The 16,231-nt window shown below is 40.8% G+C and overlaps 1 protein-coding gene across 1 annotated transcript in view; it reads left to right on the plus strand.

The window, feature by feature from the left end:
• Positions 1-16,231, plus strand: part of PTPRG (protein tyrosine phosphatase receptor type G) — a 408,233-nt gene that overhangs the window by 291,345 nt on the left and 100,657 nt on the right. Inside the window, exons 6-7 of the mRNA XM_074879020.1 lie at positions 4,433-4,499; positions 16,039-16,196. Coding sequence (XP_074735121.1) covers positions 4,433-4,499; positions 16,039-16,196 — 225 coding nt within the window. The remainder of the gene's footprint in view (positions 1-4,432; positions 4,500-16,038; positions 16,197-16,231) is intronic.

The raw sequence follows: 16,231 nt of genomic DNA on the forward strand, positions 1-16,231 counted from the left end.
CTGAGTTTGTCCTGTAAAATAATCAGATGAATGATGAATGGCTACTTAATGTACAATGAAAGATAGAGAGTGAAAACTGGTTGGGGGTTTTTAACTCATTAGGACATGCTAAGCTTAGTACTGCTGTAACACAGGGGCTTTCTACGGAAAGAAACTTTACCTTGCCCAATAAAGTCTTTTTTACGTGCTGTGGCTTGATGCCCGTGCTACCGTGGTCAGCCTGCTGTGTTCTCTCCTCACACTCCTGCTCTGCACCTTCGCTGCAACTTTCCTCTTCAGAGTATTAATAACGTTATTGTGAGAAGGTGCTTAGCTCCCTGGCCTGCCTCCTACCCTATCGACTCTGAGGGTAAGGCTGTAGGAACAGCACTTTCAAGCAAGGGGACAACAGGTTGTGCTGCTGAAACGTGTTAACGCTATTGTCAATAGAGTTCATGACTGATCAACCTTGTTGTTCACTGAGGAGTGAATCATTCCTCAGGTACTGCATTAGATACGGAAGCTGTAAGTAAATGCAACCTGTCTAGGGTAATGATTTCCACCATGACTTCACTTGAAGAACATCTCTGTTTTATGACTGCAGAATGGGGTCACTTGTGCATTACCTTTTCCTACATTGCAAATGGTTGTTTTATTCATTGCCTTAACATCAAGCCATTCGTTCTACTCGGAATGGCATGTGCACCAGGTATCGAAGTCACCCAGAGGGTATGATAAACAAAGAGATTTTGCTTCCTCATGTCATGTTCATCCCATATTTACCCTATGGTCAGAGCTCTGTTAGCACAGGAAACTGCTTAATGATATCTCTGTGTTTATTTTTCCCTTGTGCTTAGCATGATAGTTACCTATTTATTTCTGCTGAGGAGGATTACAGGCATTTTTCAATTATAAATGATGCACGCAAGCATTATTTATTCTGTTTACTGCAGACCTATAGAGTGTTAGTCAGTCTTGAGTAAAAGCATCTTGTTCAGGGAACAACATTTGTAGTGGTGGTACTGTGAGTATTTTAGGGCAATTTCAGGATGGTTTTCCATCTGTCCATTAATACTTGCTGTGCAGCACGCTCATGACCAGCAGCATAGCAGGTTTGTGTTTGTGCGTGAAAATCCTGTGCTTGAGAAATTTTCATTCGTGATGTTTCTTCTGTGTTAGCCTCTTGAAGGAGGAGAGAGAAACTCGCTGCTCCTCTCTCAGAGGAGAAGAAAAAGCTTTGTGCAGCTTTGACAGGTGTGTGTTGGGTGACACATAAGTGCTGAGGCCCAGTTACAGATGTATGGTCTTTCTCTAGTTCTGCAGCCAAGACATCATGAGAAATGTGGCATGTAAAGTCAATCTGAAGAATTCGTTGCTGTTTTCCTTCAGGATATATTCGTAAGATAATAAAAAAATACACTGCTGTAACACAGATTATATAACAGAGAAAGATAAAAACAGTTTGTAGAAGGATATAAGCTCAAGCTTCATCACATGGAATCATAAAGGAGGTCAGAAGGACACTTCTTATTCTAGAGATTTTTGTCCTTTTTTTCCTCCTCCTTTTTTTGCCCTTCCTTTCTTTTAAGTATCAGCTGTTGTCAGAGACAGGATTCTTCTATAGGTGAATCTCTGATCTCAACCAGCATGGTAGCTCCAGGCCAGTTAAACCAGAGATGTACAGCAATGGGGATAGAACTTGACATTTTGGGTTTCAGAAACCTCCTTTTCTCTATGAAGACAGGCAGAAAAAGGATACAGAGAAGTGCAAAAAAATAGAGAGGTAATTCAAAGCAGAGGTTTTTTTTAAGAACTTGAAGAAAAAAAGGATGTTAGAAAAGTTTTTCTCTGAAGCCTGAACCATTCCACAAAATGAGAAAAGTTTTGGGCACTTTTCTAATGGTCTTGCTAAGATCCTGAAACAGCTGTTGTGAGATGTGGGAGAACAGTGTGTGAGTATAAGGAAAAAAGGGGAAAAGCATGTGAAAGAAAAATAAGACTATATACCATGCAAGTCTGAACTGACATCTCTGTGAGTGGTACTTTTTAAAGAAACATGAGAACCCACTCCCCATACCCTCAGAGAAAACATGATTACAGATGCATGGAGCATTTGTTTTCCAGCTCCCAAAGAAATAATGTGACTGTTGATTTCATGCTATTGAAGGACACAGCACATTTGCAGAATACGCTATCAAAAAGATTGCGTAGCTGGATCTATATAGGCATAACACCTCAGCAGATTAAAGGGGCGCTGCCAAGGCTGAGGTTAAGAATTGATCTACTTTGACAGAAAATCCTAAAAGGAAGAGTTTTAACCTTTAGGATTCTTTCCATCTATTTGCTTTCTTCAAACTGATTGCAGCTGTCACCAGGAATAAAAACAAAGCAAACAAAATAAAACTATTACAAACTATGGTTAGGCATCAGTAAATAAAACATTGTTCAAGACTGGTGCAACTTTTTCTTACAGTCTGGTACTAAATTGCTGTTAGCTTTTTTAATGATTCTTTTTTTAGCGGTAGCCATGACTTGGAGAAATCTAAATAAATGGAAAAGATGCAGGAATGTGTCTCGCAACAGCTCTGCATTTTAGTGTTTACTGTTGATCTGCCAGAAGCCAGACAGAACCTACAAAGTGGGTCATTGGGTTCAGTGTACTGTGATTATTACTTATACAGAATCCAAAGTGTACAGAGCACCCCTTTGGGCATATAAAACTTCATGCTTCAAAGAGCTTACAGCCTTCAGGGCTAATAATATTATTGCCAGTAACTTCTAAGCTGTATATATTTCAAAGCTGCTGTTGCTACTTTCATAATTTTATTGCATATCTTGCCCTACCTGATCGTTGCAAGTTCTGGAGTAAAGGATCTGAGATGAGAAAAGGATCTTCAATTTCCATCTAAAATACCAGACCAAAACAAACCATTTTGTCTCTAGACAAGAGCACAACAATGTGTCCTGAACACAGCAGAGTAGTTCAAAGGACAAATAAACAGAAAAAAGAAAGGTGGTTTGTTGTGGGTTTTTTCAGTGCAGTTGGCTAAGAAGAAAATGAGGTTTCTAAGGTTCCTAATTAGTCATTGGGAGGAAGGATGAGAAGAGACATGCTTGTGCTTGTGAAACTTGGGCAGCAGATTCCAGTTTTCTCCTCAGGCTATTAAAATTTGTGATTTTTTTTTTTTTACAATAATGCATTTTTGGGTTGTGCTGCAGTCAATGACATCCTCATCCTAAGAGTGTGCTTCAGGCTGGTTCTGCACTTCACACGACAGTGTGTTCCCTGCTGGGCACGAGTTCCTCTCTCAGGGATTTCTTCTGTTGTCTCCACTCCTTTCCTCATATGTTAATACATGGCCACAAAGTGATTAAACTCTGGTTTTCCTCATGACATTGAGATCATGGGCAGGCAGCAAAGTACAGAAAGAGCTCTTCTGCATTCAGTGTGTTTGCCCATTGGGAGCAGTCCATCCAAAAATGATCAACACTACTCAGGCTTCTGATACTGACTGGTGGGGGGAAAAAAAAATGGAAACCAAAAGGAAAACATACCACATGAATAAGATACATGCCAGTATTTATTTCTCAAAAGTAAATTGGCAAGTATCTTAAATAATGAAACATGTTCACAGAAATGGTGAGTTATTCCATCAGTTTCTCTGAAGAGGCAAAAGGTTAAAAAAAAATTTCATTATTGGTTGTAAATTCCTTGGCTGTGTTACAGCTAAGTGACTGAAGTGATGGGTTTCCTTTAGAAGTTGTGGAGCTCAACATGGTTAATCCTTCCAACTGCCTTCCCCTCCTCTCTCTGGTGCTGAGTCTCACCGTTGCGGAGGACACGGGTGATTGCTGGGTGGTAGAAGCAATACTGCAGGATACCAGTTTTTGCTCTGGCGAGGCAGGCAATTACCTTGTCAAAAATCAGAGATTTCTTCTAGATCCTCTCACAAAGCTTTTTTTCCCTCTCCCTTGTCCAAGTGACACTAAATTATAAATAAATGTAAAAATATGAATAGCAAAGAGATGCCAAGGCCCAACTCCATTATGGCTGAAAGGGGTCCAGCTTCACTGATTTCAGTGGCAGCACCAGATTTATTCCTGTATCAGTAAGGGACAAACTGGTCTGAGATAACTTTTGTTTATCACAGCAGTTTTTCTTTATGAAAGCAGTAGACGAAGAAAAATCAGCTCACTGGTTTTAGGTTTTGCTGGGCTGATAATGCAGCTAATATTTTAATGAATTCAGAGGATGCTTTCTTTTGATTTAACCTTCCTTACTTTATTTTATTACACCATGTATCTTTGGCATTTGGTGAAGAGCCATTGTAAATGTGAGAACTAAGCAGCTTGTTAGATAACATCTTTTTTTCTTCTCGTTAGAAGATTAAACTGAGACTGTTCTGCCTGATGCCAGAATAGATGTAACCAATCCTGTATCCTTTGCATGTAGGTCAGTCAGAGGGACAATCAAGCACTGGATCCCATTATCCATGGGTTGAAGGGCGTCGTACATCATGGTAAGTAGCTGCTTAAACTTTCTCCTTGCCAGGAAGGGGAGAAGGGCAGGAATATTGTCCTTAAGGGATCAGGTCACCCCTGGAAGGACGTGGTGAGCCTGCACATTCCTCATTCACTGATGTTTAAGGGCATGACAGCCATTATTTGATTGGTAAAGATCAGAGTCATTTGTTACCTGAAAATGGTTTGGGGTTAACAGTAAACAATTTGTTTCTTTTCAGTCAGTGCTCTAGAATGCGTAAGTTATCAATCAAAACCTACTACAATATATCATTCATATTAGTACTTCGAAGGCAGCGTTGATGCTTCACTCCTATTTATCTTCTGCTTGCTCTAAAAATACTCCTCTCTGAAGTTTCTATTTGTTTATAAATTATTTGTCTTTCAAATTTAGGGAGCTGATAATGAAACAGAAAATTAACTATCTATGAAAATTAATTAAACTTTGCAGCAGATGAACATCTTTCTAATGCTGACATAAATACGATCATTCGGCTGTTCTGATGCATATAAACCTATTATCCTTGAACTTATAGCAGGTACTGAAATAAATATTAATATATTTTATACTTTTATAACCAGTTTTTACTTAGGAATTTTCCTGAAACCTTATCACTGGTAATGCATCATTAGCAATGACATCAAGATGCTCCAGTTCCCAAAGTACTCTTGTCAGGTTTTAATATAATGATTTGTAAAGTTTTAATAGTCTCATTGTAATTCAAAAGGCATCTGCTGGAATGGTGCTAGGTGCTATAATAAATCTCCGTCCCATCTACAGTGCTGTGATAAAACATCTTTGCACCTTTTCCGAGGATTGTCTTTAGACATTAGCTAGTGCTGTAGAGCTTAACAAACATTTTTTTTCTCTTGACTGCAAACCTAAAACTAGTTGACAGTGTTAGATTAAAACAAATAGAATTTTGGATTAATTGCTCTACTTTCAGAGTCATTTAACACTGCAACTGGGAACACCAATAAATCCAAAGAAAGTGAAAAATAGGGGTTAAATGATAACATACCGTAAGTCCTTCATTTAGAGAATTTTCCATAGGTTTTTCTGTTTATAAATTGCAGTGTTCTGCTGTGAAATAAAAGCAACACACTGAGCTGAAAAACTGTTTTGTTTTCAGCAAAAGTAGATGTTATTATCTAGCTCCCACTGGGTAACAAAACAGGCTAGCAAAAACAAAGCGAGGACGAGTTGGGCTGCAAGGATTTTTCAGTGGCTATTTAATTTGACACTGAAGTCAAGCTGCCGTTTAACTGGGCTGGGATCTCTTTTTAGCTTTGTTTTCTACCTGCCTGCTTTTCAAGACTCTTTACCCCCTGCAAGCGTGACAGTGTTTTAGCCATCTCGCATCATTTTTTTTCTGCTCCCTCTCTTGCTCCTCGCTGCTGCAGCCAAAATAGCCACTAGTGGATAATCACACCGATGCCTCCTAAGACTATTATTCCATTCCCAAAAATAATTGTTTGGGTAGGATGTGACAAGATCCTGAGGTTGTGATTCCCTGACCACATAATGATTAGTCCGTCTTGGTGCTGCCTACCCGCAGCAAAATCTGGGTGGATAAAAGGCTTTTATTTTTGTTTTGCTCACAATGCACAGAAGGCTGCTAGTGTTTCAAGTAAAGGAAATTGCTTGATATATTTCAATAGCTTGTTTCCTTTTCAAAACATTAAGGAAGAAAAAGAGGAAAATCTTGCTTTCCTTCCTGTTTCAAAGGCCCTGATTAAAGGCCTTTCCTAAGGTTCTTTTGGTGGCTAGACTAAGGGAATTTCCTCCTACAAAGTAGTTGTTCAAAGAAATCGTTCTCTTTAACTTAAATATTGATGGAACGCTTCAGTGAAGAATTCCAATATTGTATCTCTCTTTTAATGTTATTATATAGAATAATATTAAAGATGTGAGCTTTTATTCCAGAGACTCTCATTTCTTTTCTTGATGTAACTTACTTACATCTTACACAAGCAAGTTTTTCTGAATTTATCTGAAAAGGTCCTTCCTGCCTTCCATTTGGCTACATTCGTCTGGGACCCTAAGGCAACATGGACTTTTTGGCTGAAATACAGTGGAAAACTCTTGTGGTTTTTGGATAGAGTGGTTGGATTAAGCAAGGATTCAACAAAAGGAGCTGGAGAAAGGCAAAATTGAAACCTTAAGTTTCTTTCCATTTTATAACATTTCCATGCCATGTTGTTTTCAGGTCGTCAGTACAATGCCGAGGCACATGCCTATAACATAGAAATCAAGAATACATATAAATGTTGAGATAACTATCTTGCTTTTAAATTAGACCATGTTTATATAATCCTCTGCTGGCTGGAGAAGCCACTAGCCCCTCAGCTTTGCTCCTCCCCATCTGGCTCATCTCAACACACCTATTTAAGTAAGATTTCCTTGGTTCTCCGTATCCCTCTCCCTCCAACCAGCAGAGCATCCTTCCTGGGTTGTGCTGGACAGTCACTCCTTCCTCGCAATCATTCAGTTTTCAAAGAGGAAATTACCCACCCACACAAAGACTCATCATCATCCTCATTGCTTCATCTGCCTTGTGCTGGTAGTAGAAGGCCTGGTCCTATATGGGGACTCCACTTTGCACCACACTGTATAGGGCCTGTGCCCATAATGTTGACAGATCCAATGACCCTCATTTAGATTTAGGGATGGTACTGATGAGTGATGAGCTGGTTTTTAATTTTTCTCACATAGCTTTTCATTTTTTCTGTGAAGATCTGGTATTCTTACAGTGCCCTTCCAGGGGTAAGTGAACAATTTAAGTGTCAGAAGCACTTTCTGTGGAAGTGAAAGCAATTTTTGCTTGAGATTTCGTCAGGGATTTAAATTACTTACTAATTTGATGGAACATAAATAATTGTGCCCTTCACAGTGTCACCAGCTTAGTAACAATGATAGAGAAATGCACACATAAAAATCAATACAGGCTTAGTCGCTACTCAGAGTTCACTTTGTTTCCTCATCTCCAGGCATAATTTTGTAGAATCTTAATGCCACATTAAGCTTAATTTTACATGAACAACCATATAAAGTTTCCTAGCTGGAAGGAAAACCAGTGCTGTACCAAACTGCCTAACAATGTTTGGATCAATGATAATGCTTTCGGGTTTGCCCCGCATCTTCCTGCCGAACAGTACGTTCTCGTCACGTCGACGCTCCCCAACTCCTGCGTCCGCCCTCGCAGAGCATTGTAAAGGCACACGAACGCCGGGGAGGCTCTTTTCAGAGCTGTCAGATGCCTGTTGCTGATTTTAAAATTGCTTTTGGTTTTGTGCTCTGCCAAGGATTTGTCACACCTCCCGCCAGCGAGGTGCTTGCTATTCTCACTCCTGCTTTCCCTGCCGCAAAGCACGCGGAGAGTGTGCGTCTGCCACGGAGCCCACCAGGGACTGGCAGCTGGGAGCATGCAGCCCTCTCTCTGTAGAAGGGGTGGAGTACGGGCAGGCGTGATATGAATTTTCTGATGACGACTTGCCAGTCTCTTTCAGCTCTGACCGCTGGGGGTCTTTTTTAGTTCCTCTTCAAATGCTCTTCTCATCACGAAAGCTGATGGGAAAGGTCTCCAGCAATACTGGTGCTGGTGGGATCATGGACATCCTTAGCTGAAGTTGCTAAAGCAATAAAGTCACGAATGCCTGACTGCACTTGCACCACACATGGGCAAGTCATGGTGCTACAAATCAGACTTTTCTGCCTCTGTTTTGCTGCGCATGTGCTCGGCTGAGTGCCCTGCCTCTGCTCCTTGTCCTTCCTCCTGATGCTCAAGAGCACAGGGCAGGATGGAGCTGCTCTTGTGCAAGGGCTGAGGAGGCTCCCGGGACCTCAGAGAGAATGATTGTGCCCTTGTGGGAATTAGGAGAATGTGAAATACCAGGTTATGTCTTATACAGTTGATTTGCATTAAAATGGCTACTAAAGCTTTTGTCTGCCACATGCTTCAGCAAGATCTCAGAGGAGCACCTAGCAGGATGGAGCTGTTGCACAGAAACATTGCTTTTTCTCATCTCTGCTGTCTTTGACTTGCCCTTTTTAGTACCGTTTTGTATGTAAGCCTCTTAGAAATGCCTTTCCCGTGTTCTTACCAGCTGCCTGAAAGGCATTAAAATGAGTCTCCTTCCCCGATGACAGTCCTGAGGGCAGTGCCCGGAGCTGCAGGCTGCGCAGCATTTGCCCTCTCCCAGCCTGGGCACGGCTGCTCTGCACAGTTCTGTTCTACCATGCAGGCAAATGGTTGTCAGAGGCAGCAGCAGCTCCCCACACTACCCCAGGCCCCTGGAAAATCTTTCAGGGTGATGGAAACCATGTTTTGTCACTCTGTCCTGTTCTCTGTGTCTGTCATCAAGAATCTACACGGATCAGCAGAAAATTATTAGCAGAGCACAAATAAATTACCACAGCAGAAAAGCCTCTATTAATGTCACAAAAATGGGGCTCTTATTCCCTTCCTTGTCAAAAGTGAGCACTGAAAATCAAAGTGCAGACAGATCAAAAGCTCAGGTACAAAGTGAATCGATGGCATCTGTTGCTTGTTTGCGAATGTGGGGTGGGGTGAGGGGAAGAGAGGAACCTTTGTTTATTTGAAAGGGAGTTTGGAAAAAAAAATCTTACTTTTTTCTTCTGCCTTTGTATTATTAAAATGCCATAACTTAGGCTCAGCATGGAGCAGAGTGTGATCTTGGGTATCCCTTGAGATGGGCAAGAGGTGTTCAGGGAAGTTTGTGGTGACCACCAAAGTTTCAGGGGCTGCTGGGGTCACTATACCAAAATACAGTGGAAACAGAATTGCTTTAATAATGAAAAAGGATAGAAAATGAATAATGTTGCACATGTCTTCAGTTGTCCTAGGAAAAAAGGCAGTGAATAACCTGTTAAAATAAATCAGCACTAAAAAGGAAGCAATCCAGACGGTGTTAGTTACCCTGTGGATCTATCACACCAGAAGGCATAATAACAAGAAAACACCATTAGCAGCATGACAGGTTTTTTCTTTTGTTTTTAACTTTTAACCATAACACCACCTGACAAGCTGTTTGCTTTCTGCACCAAATATCCAGGGGTTGTAGAGAAGAAAGGCGGGGGAGAGGGGTGAGGGTGAGATGTGATACCATGGGACCTCATCTTTTAAAGTAAAACTTTGAAGAAAGCAGCAGCCCAATTTGGAACAAGAAAGGCCATCAAAGAGAGAGCAGTGCGATGTGTTAAACCAAGAAGGAAATGAGGAGGAGCAGTTCTTTTTCCTGGGGGATGATCTGGATATATTCTTTTGTTTTCTGATCTGTTCTTGTGTTCACAGTCAGAGTAGCCCTGTGAAAGGGGCCAGGACACAATTGCGATGGAGCAAAGGGGAGGAGGAGGGAAGTGGGAAATGAAGATGAGAGCAGAGGTGATAAGTTCACACCTTTATATAGGGCAGCTCTGTGCATAGCTGCAGGGGTCTGTATCATTTAAAAGAATAACTGATGGAAGTGTTGGAAATCGCTGGTCCTTCACCTGTCTGCTCTGCGGAAAGCAGTGCTGGTCACGCTTGAGTAAAGACCAGTGAACTGACATAGAATTAATATATTGCACAGAAAAACTAATTCAAACTAACAGATAGAAGATTGCAGTTATTAAAAGTTAAGAATTAAGGTTGATGCTGAATCTGAACAAAGCACCTGCAGAAGGAAGGAGCTGGGTGCTCTGCTGGTGGGTTTTGAGGATGTTTGCTGAGAAGAGATGGGTGGTGAAGTCTGAGAACGCACAGATTCGCTCTGGCTCTTCTGGAGCAGATGTGAACAGCCCACACTCCTCTGGCCGCTTCTGCCTCACCTCACCCTACCTCTGTCAGGATCCAGCTTGCTCCAAGGATCCTCTTCTGTAAATCCCTTGCCATAGTTTCTTTTTCCTCCTATCCCAGGTGCACATTCTGAATTTCTTAGTTTCCATGTCCTTCCAGCCTTGTCTCCACATGTACCTCTGTCTTAGGTTAGGTTTTGCAAAAGATGGAGAAGTCTCAACCTAGTCTAGAATGGCAACAGCCGAGCTGCCAAGCTCTGCATCAGCAGTACTTAGGCATTAAAGGTGCAGAATTATTTTTTACTTCTTTAAAGAGTTAAGACCTCTCCTCCCCAGCTAAACCTTTTCCTCCTAAGAAGTTTTAAGAGAGGGAGTGAGAAAAATTGAGTCTGAGACCAACACCTGGCATGGAAATGTTCAACTTCAATTTTTTTTGCATAGGAGACTTGCCTTTTTTAATTTCCTCCTGTTTTTTGTACCACTCACCGGTTGTCTCAGATTAAATTAGTCGACAGGACTGTGTTATTATCTCATTCCCTTTCTCCCCACCATGCTGTGCTTTCTGTGTCCTTACATTGTTCAGCAGAGGCTCTGGTTTTTAAAAAACTAAATAAAAGTGAGAAAAATAATTGCACAATAAATGACAAGGATTACCCTGAGTACAGAGGACTGTCAGAAACTGCTCTTCATGCTGGATTTACACAGCAAGTACTCATCTGCTGATCTCTTCAGTTAAAGTAACATATACTATTTGTAATCTCATCTTTAAAATCACCACTGTGAGCCTGGTCCCTGGCTCTGGTGTGCAGCCTGCTTTATCTGGGGAGTTCTGGCTCAGTGGGTGTGCGGCATGGTGTCCTTTTGATTATTTTTGTGTGTTTGCTTTTTAAATGTTTGAATGCAGAAGCTTTAGAATTACTTGGCTCATTGTGAAAATGAAATTGGCAGTAACATTGTTTAACAAATTTGGGAGACTTTCAAAGCTCTTCATATTGGTATTGCAGATTTCAGTTATTCAAAGTGTAGCTGGGTAGCATTTCCACCTATCAGGCATTGCACATACGTTAATTTTGGAAATAAGCTCATTTTAAGATATTGTTTTCAATGCAGCCAAGTTCCTGTTTTATTACAGAAAAGCATGATGAAAGTCCCAGAGCATTCCATGAGATATAAATGGACTTGGCATATAGTTATTTTCTTGTGATCTCCAATCCAAGTTCCTGTTAGATTTAAAAATGGTTTTGATCACAGATAGCTGTGTGCTGTTTACCTGCATATCTCAAGAAGCCTCTTACTCTACAGTGATTTGGTTAAAATTCAGGTCTGTCTTTATCCAGTGTTTTACAGAATGTATTTTTAGCAAGTCAGTCCTTGAACTCAAAATGTTCAACTGATGGCTCTTGCAATATATTTGTTGGCATCAGCTTGTGAAAACTGCGGTAGTTGGTGGAGATCCACTACTGCTATCTGGTTTAAGATCTGATTTTTTTCCTCTACTTGGAAAACTATTGTGCACAATTCAGTATTAGTTCATATCTAGTGGTGATGCCTTGACAAATAAGGAGTGTAAATAGTTCAGCTTTTTAAAGCATGCCTGCAATTGCTCTGCCTTTGGGTTGGGTTGTACAAAAAATAGCCCTTGGTCCCATGCAAAACAGTGGGGAGATTTACCAGCCCAAACAAAGAATATACTGGGTGTGACTTTTCACACTGCTGTTATGGGAGAAGGGGCAAGAGGTAGACATGAATGTTGTATCAGGTGGTCAAATATGTTACCCGCTGGCTGTGTTTAAATTTTTTTGGTGAACATAAGAGTTAAAATACAGTATTGTCCTTTCATGCTGTGGAACACTCAGTAATTTAAATGTCACATTCATTGTCTTAATTGTCAACAATGAATCTGTGGTACTTTCTAATTTTTCCTTTGGAAATATTAGAGTGAACATTTTTTTACGAGCCTTGGTGCTGTAAACGAAGTATTGCTGTTTGTCAACTGTCAGTCATATTGGCTGTACTGCATTAGTGGGGCATCTCAGTGGATGCTTTCGGTGCTGCTTTTTTCTGCATTGCCTGGGAGTGGTGGCCGCAGCAGCACGTTTGTTGTTGCTTTCCCAGAGGAATGCTCTCTAGTTCGAGGGCCTGTCATTACGGGCATGGTCTCTGGGGCTCCAATTTCTCAGCTGTTTATTTTTCTGCTTGGGTGCCCATCTGCGTTTGGTGCTGGGATGGGAGTAGGACAAGGAGCAGCAGAAGAGACCACTTTGGTCTGGGGCTCTGGTTTATGCCTAAGAAGAGTAGGTGGCTGATGGATCAGTTTTGCAGCATTGATTGCAGTGGTTCACAGGTACTTGCAGGCGAACACATGTTTTCATTGGTGTGTTTTATTGCTTTTGTCCGTCCAGCAAATGCTGTCTTGTAGATCCTGTAGTTCCCAGCCTTGTCCACTTTCTCCCTCCTAGAAACTCCTCACTCTGCTCAGTCTGTTCCCAGCCTTCTGGCACAATTCATGCCCATCCCAAGCACTGAAAATGGGAAATAGAAGCTGGTCATAAAAGACAGTGAGGAAGGTTGTAATATTATTTTCAACCTTGTTCTTTCCCATTTAGTAGGAATTATATACATGTACATATGTGTGTATGTTTATGTATATAAAATATTTCTACCATATTCAATGAATTCTTTTGCTTAGCTTGCAAATTACTCTCCTTACAGTTTTACCAACAACAATAACCATTTTAAGGTTGATATTTTTAAAGTCACATGACTTGAAAATCCCATTTTCAAAAGCATCTCAAGCTCTTAGGGACGTAACTTCATGGCATTTAGTGTTTCTGTATGCTCTTGGAGGATATGGGAGATAGACTCCTGAATTTCTAAGTCCATTTTTCTTTAAGTTACATGTGAAGATCTGTTTGTGACTCTGGTTTCTAAAGCTCATCACCATGCCTCTAGATGGAAGTGATACAAATGAATGATCAGTTTTCATAAGTATTAGGTTGTTAAAGCATAATCAATTGATTAATATCTATTTTAGTAGTTATTTGAATCCAATTATGTGTATTTTTTTAATCTTTTGAATTCATTAATGAAAACGTATAGCATTGCTTGTATCCATGAAAATAGATCGAGTACACCCTGCCCTACTTAAACTGTGTATTAGAAAGCTACTTTTTCCTCAAGAAATATTCTTTTTCACAACTGACTATGACTTTCCAAATGCTTAGGAAAAAACCCTCCCTAATTGATAGCCAAAATTTAATCATAGTCGGATACTTCCAGTTTGCATTCAAATAAGGTATTTCTCTGTCTAAATAAGCTTCCCTTGGTTGATTATTCATATTGTAGTTCAAAATGTTTAAAAATGAAAGACAGAGTTGGATGAAATGTAGACTACTTAATACAGTGTGTATTTAATATAAAAGTCATGTATTATTCATTTTTGCAATTTGAATAACTTTGAATTTAGCATCCCTGTTCTTCATCTTTTCCTTTGATGAACAATTAATTATTAAAATATAATATTGTCAGCATATGGCACAAAAATCCTTGAAAGTGTAAAATGAGCTTCGTTCTCCTGCCATCCTTTGATAAAGGGATACTCCATATTCTCGATTTCTCACGGAATGTTTATCCAGCATCTTAACTGATTCCATCATTCTACATAAAAGGTCATAAAAGCTAAAAATAGTTAAATTGTTAATTTAAACTGAAACTTTTTTCTTAAATACAAGAGGAAATCACTTTTCAAAATGTCCCTCTACCTCCCATCTATTTCATATATAGTCATTGCCTGTTAACGCAAAGAGGATGTTTGCATGTTCAAATGCTTTTTCAGATTCATAGTGGTCCACTGTGTGCTCAGCTTCCATATAGAGACAGTTTCTTAAATAGAAAACCCATGTAATTTCACTGTGAAGATGTATGTGTGCTGCATTTGGAAATCAAGTCCTGTGACTGAGTTTGCAGCTTTTCTAACCAATTTTTCCTGCATAAAAATAAGTCAATCAAATTAAATACGACCTTTTGCTGTGATTATGACTTCTTGATTAGAATCTTTTTGAACTTTTGAACAATCATATATATTTTACTATTTATTATCTAAGCACACTTGTTTTCCCAGAGGTAGGCTATGAAGAGGTAAAAATGTTTTATTATTTGTTTGTTTCCTTTTTGGAGATGCAGACGTAGTTGATATCTACTTAGATTAGAAGGAAAAAAATGGTTAATGAAGAGATTGCAGTATTCTCTTACAATGTATACCTTGACTTTAATGGAACTACTTATATTTTGGAATGCTAAAGGCTATGAAAACATTGCACACCTGTTGATGTGGTGCAGAAGAATAGATGTCTGAAGTGCATTTTTGCATATTTGCACCTTGCAGCAGCAGTGGAGGAAAAAAATCCCAGATTATCAGACTACTGCTCAGAGGTACAGGCAACTCTTCATTTGATCAAGACTTGTAGAAAACTGTGGGATGCTATGGAAGTGAATTCTGCAGACTTCATCCTTTTTCTTTTCCTTCTGACTTTGGAAGATTGTGTCAATCACCAGCCTACCTGCTTCTCCGCTCTGCTGCAGGGGGAGTGGGCTTGCTTAGCAGCTCTGCTGAGACAGAGGGAGAAGAGTTCCTGCCACCCAAATGTGGACTCTTGTTTGAGGCACAAGGAATATAGAAAGTGAGGAATAGAGATGTATGGGAGAGCCTCCCGTGTCAGCATGCCCTGAGGCAGTGAACACCTTTGCACAGGCTGAGAGGGAGCTTTGGCCTGTGAGTCAACATAAATTGCAGAGGATAAATGTTCAGAGATGGCAGGGAAATTGTCTTGCCTGCAGCTGTTCCCTCCTTTCATTTATTTATTTTTCTTCACAATGTTAAATATTACCAGCTTGCCACTGTTACTTGAAGCTAAATGCTTTCAGTGCTTAGGTTTGCATTTCAGGCTGTCCAAGGAGCTTCTCAGAGGAAGGAGTTTGTCCCCAGACTGTTGGACCCTGGGAAAGAGTTTCTTGGGTTAGGGAGAAGAGGCAGTGGTTTTACCTTTGACACGTATTTCTGGTGCATCTAGCAGCACCGCCGGCAATGCCTGTGTGGCCGGGGGCAGGCAGTCCCAAACCAGCACTGGCTGGACGCTACTTTGAGCACCACGTTGAGCTTCAGGAGTGCCCTGCAGCCCTGCTCCTCAGCTCCGTCCATCCCCCTGGCAGCTCCCAGAGAAGTTTGGCTGAGCAGTGCTGCCTCCTCCACCTCAGAAACCTGCAGAAGGATTGACCCCGCTCCTGCGTCCTTTTCGCCACGGCTGAGGATGGGACAGATACGCTACCTGATGCTTTTTGGTCGGGCAGGACCACTGGGCCCAGCTGTGTCCCTGCTGGGTCTTGGTGAACCCTCACTGCTGTCAAGCTGAAGAGCCATTTACTGAGTGCTGAAACCACTGAACGCGGTGTTGTTTCTATGCTAACACAAACCAGTGGGATAACAAGGGCATTTCACACCTGCACACATTCAAAATAGGAGCGTGCCTGTTCGGTATAGGATTGACTAGCATTTTGGCTGCTCTTTTAATAATCAACACATCAACTCTTACAGAGCCTTCCTGATAGGGTGTTTTCATCTTTCATTATATATATGATAAAATATGTTGTTGCCATTACACCTTGTTAGGCTGCCTATCGATGTGATGTCTGTTTTAAAGACACATAAAAAAATGTGTAATTCTGCTTGTCAATCTTCCCTGCAGAGAAGGAGACCTTTCTGGATCCCTTTGTGCTGAGGGACCTTCTGCCGACGTCGCTGGGGAGTTACTACCGCTACGCAGGTTCTCTGACTACTCCTCCATGTAGTGAGATCGTGGAGTGGATCGTTTTTCGGAAGCCTGTTCCCATTTCTTACCATCAGGTGTGTTTATTTTGTTAGTGAAGTCCAACTCTTGA

The sequence above is a fragment of the Strix uralensis genome, chromosome 10 (assembly GCF_047716275.1).
Source record: "Strix uralensis isolate ZFMK-TIS-50842 chromosome 10, bStrUra1, whole genome shotgun sequence".
Taxonomy (NCBI): domain Eukaryota; kingdom Metazoa; phylum Chordata; class Aves; order Strigiformes; family Strigidae; genus Strix; species Strix uralensis.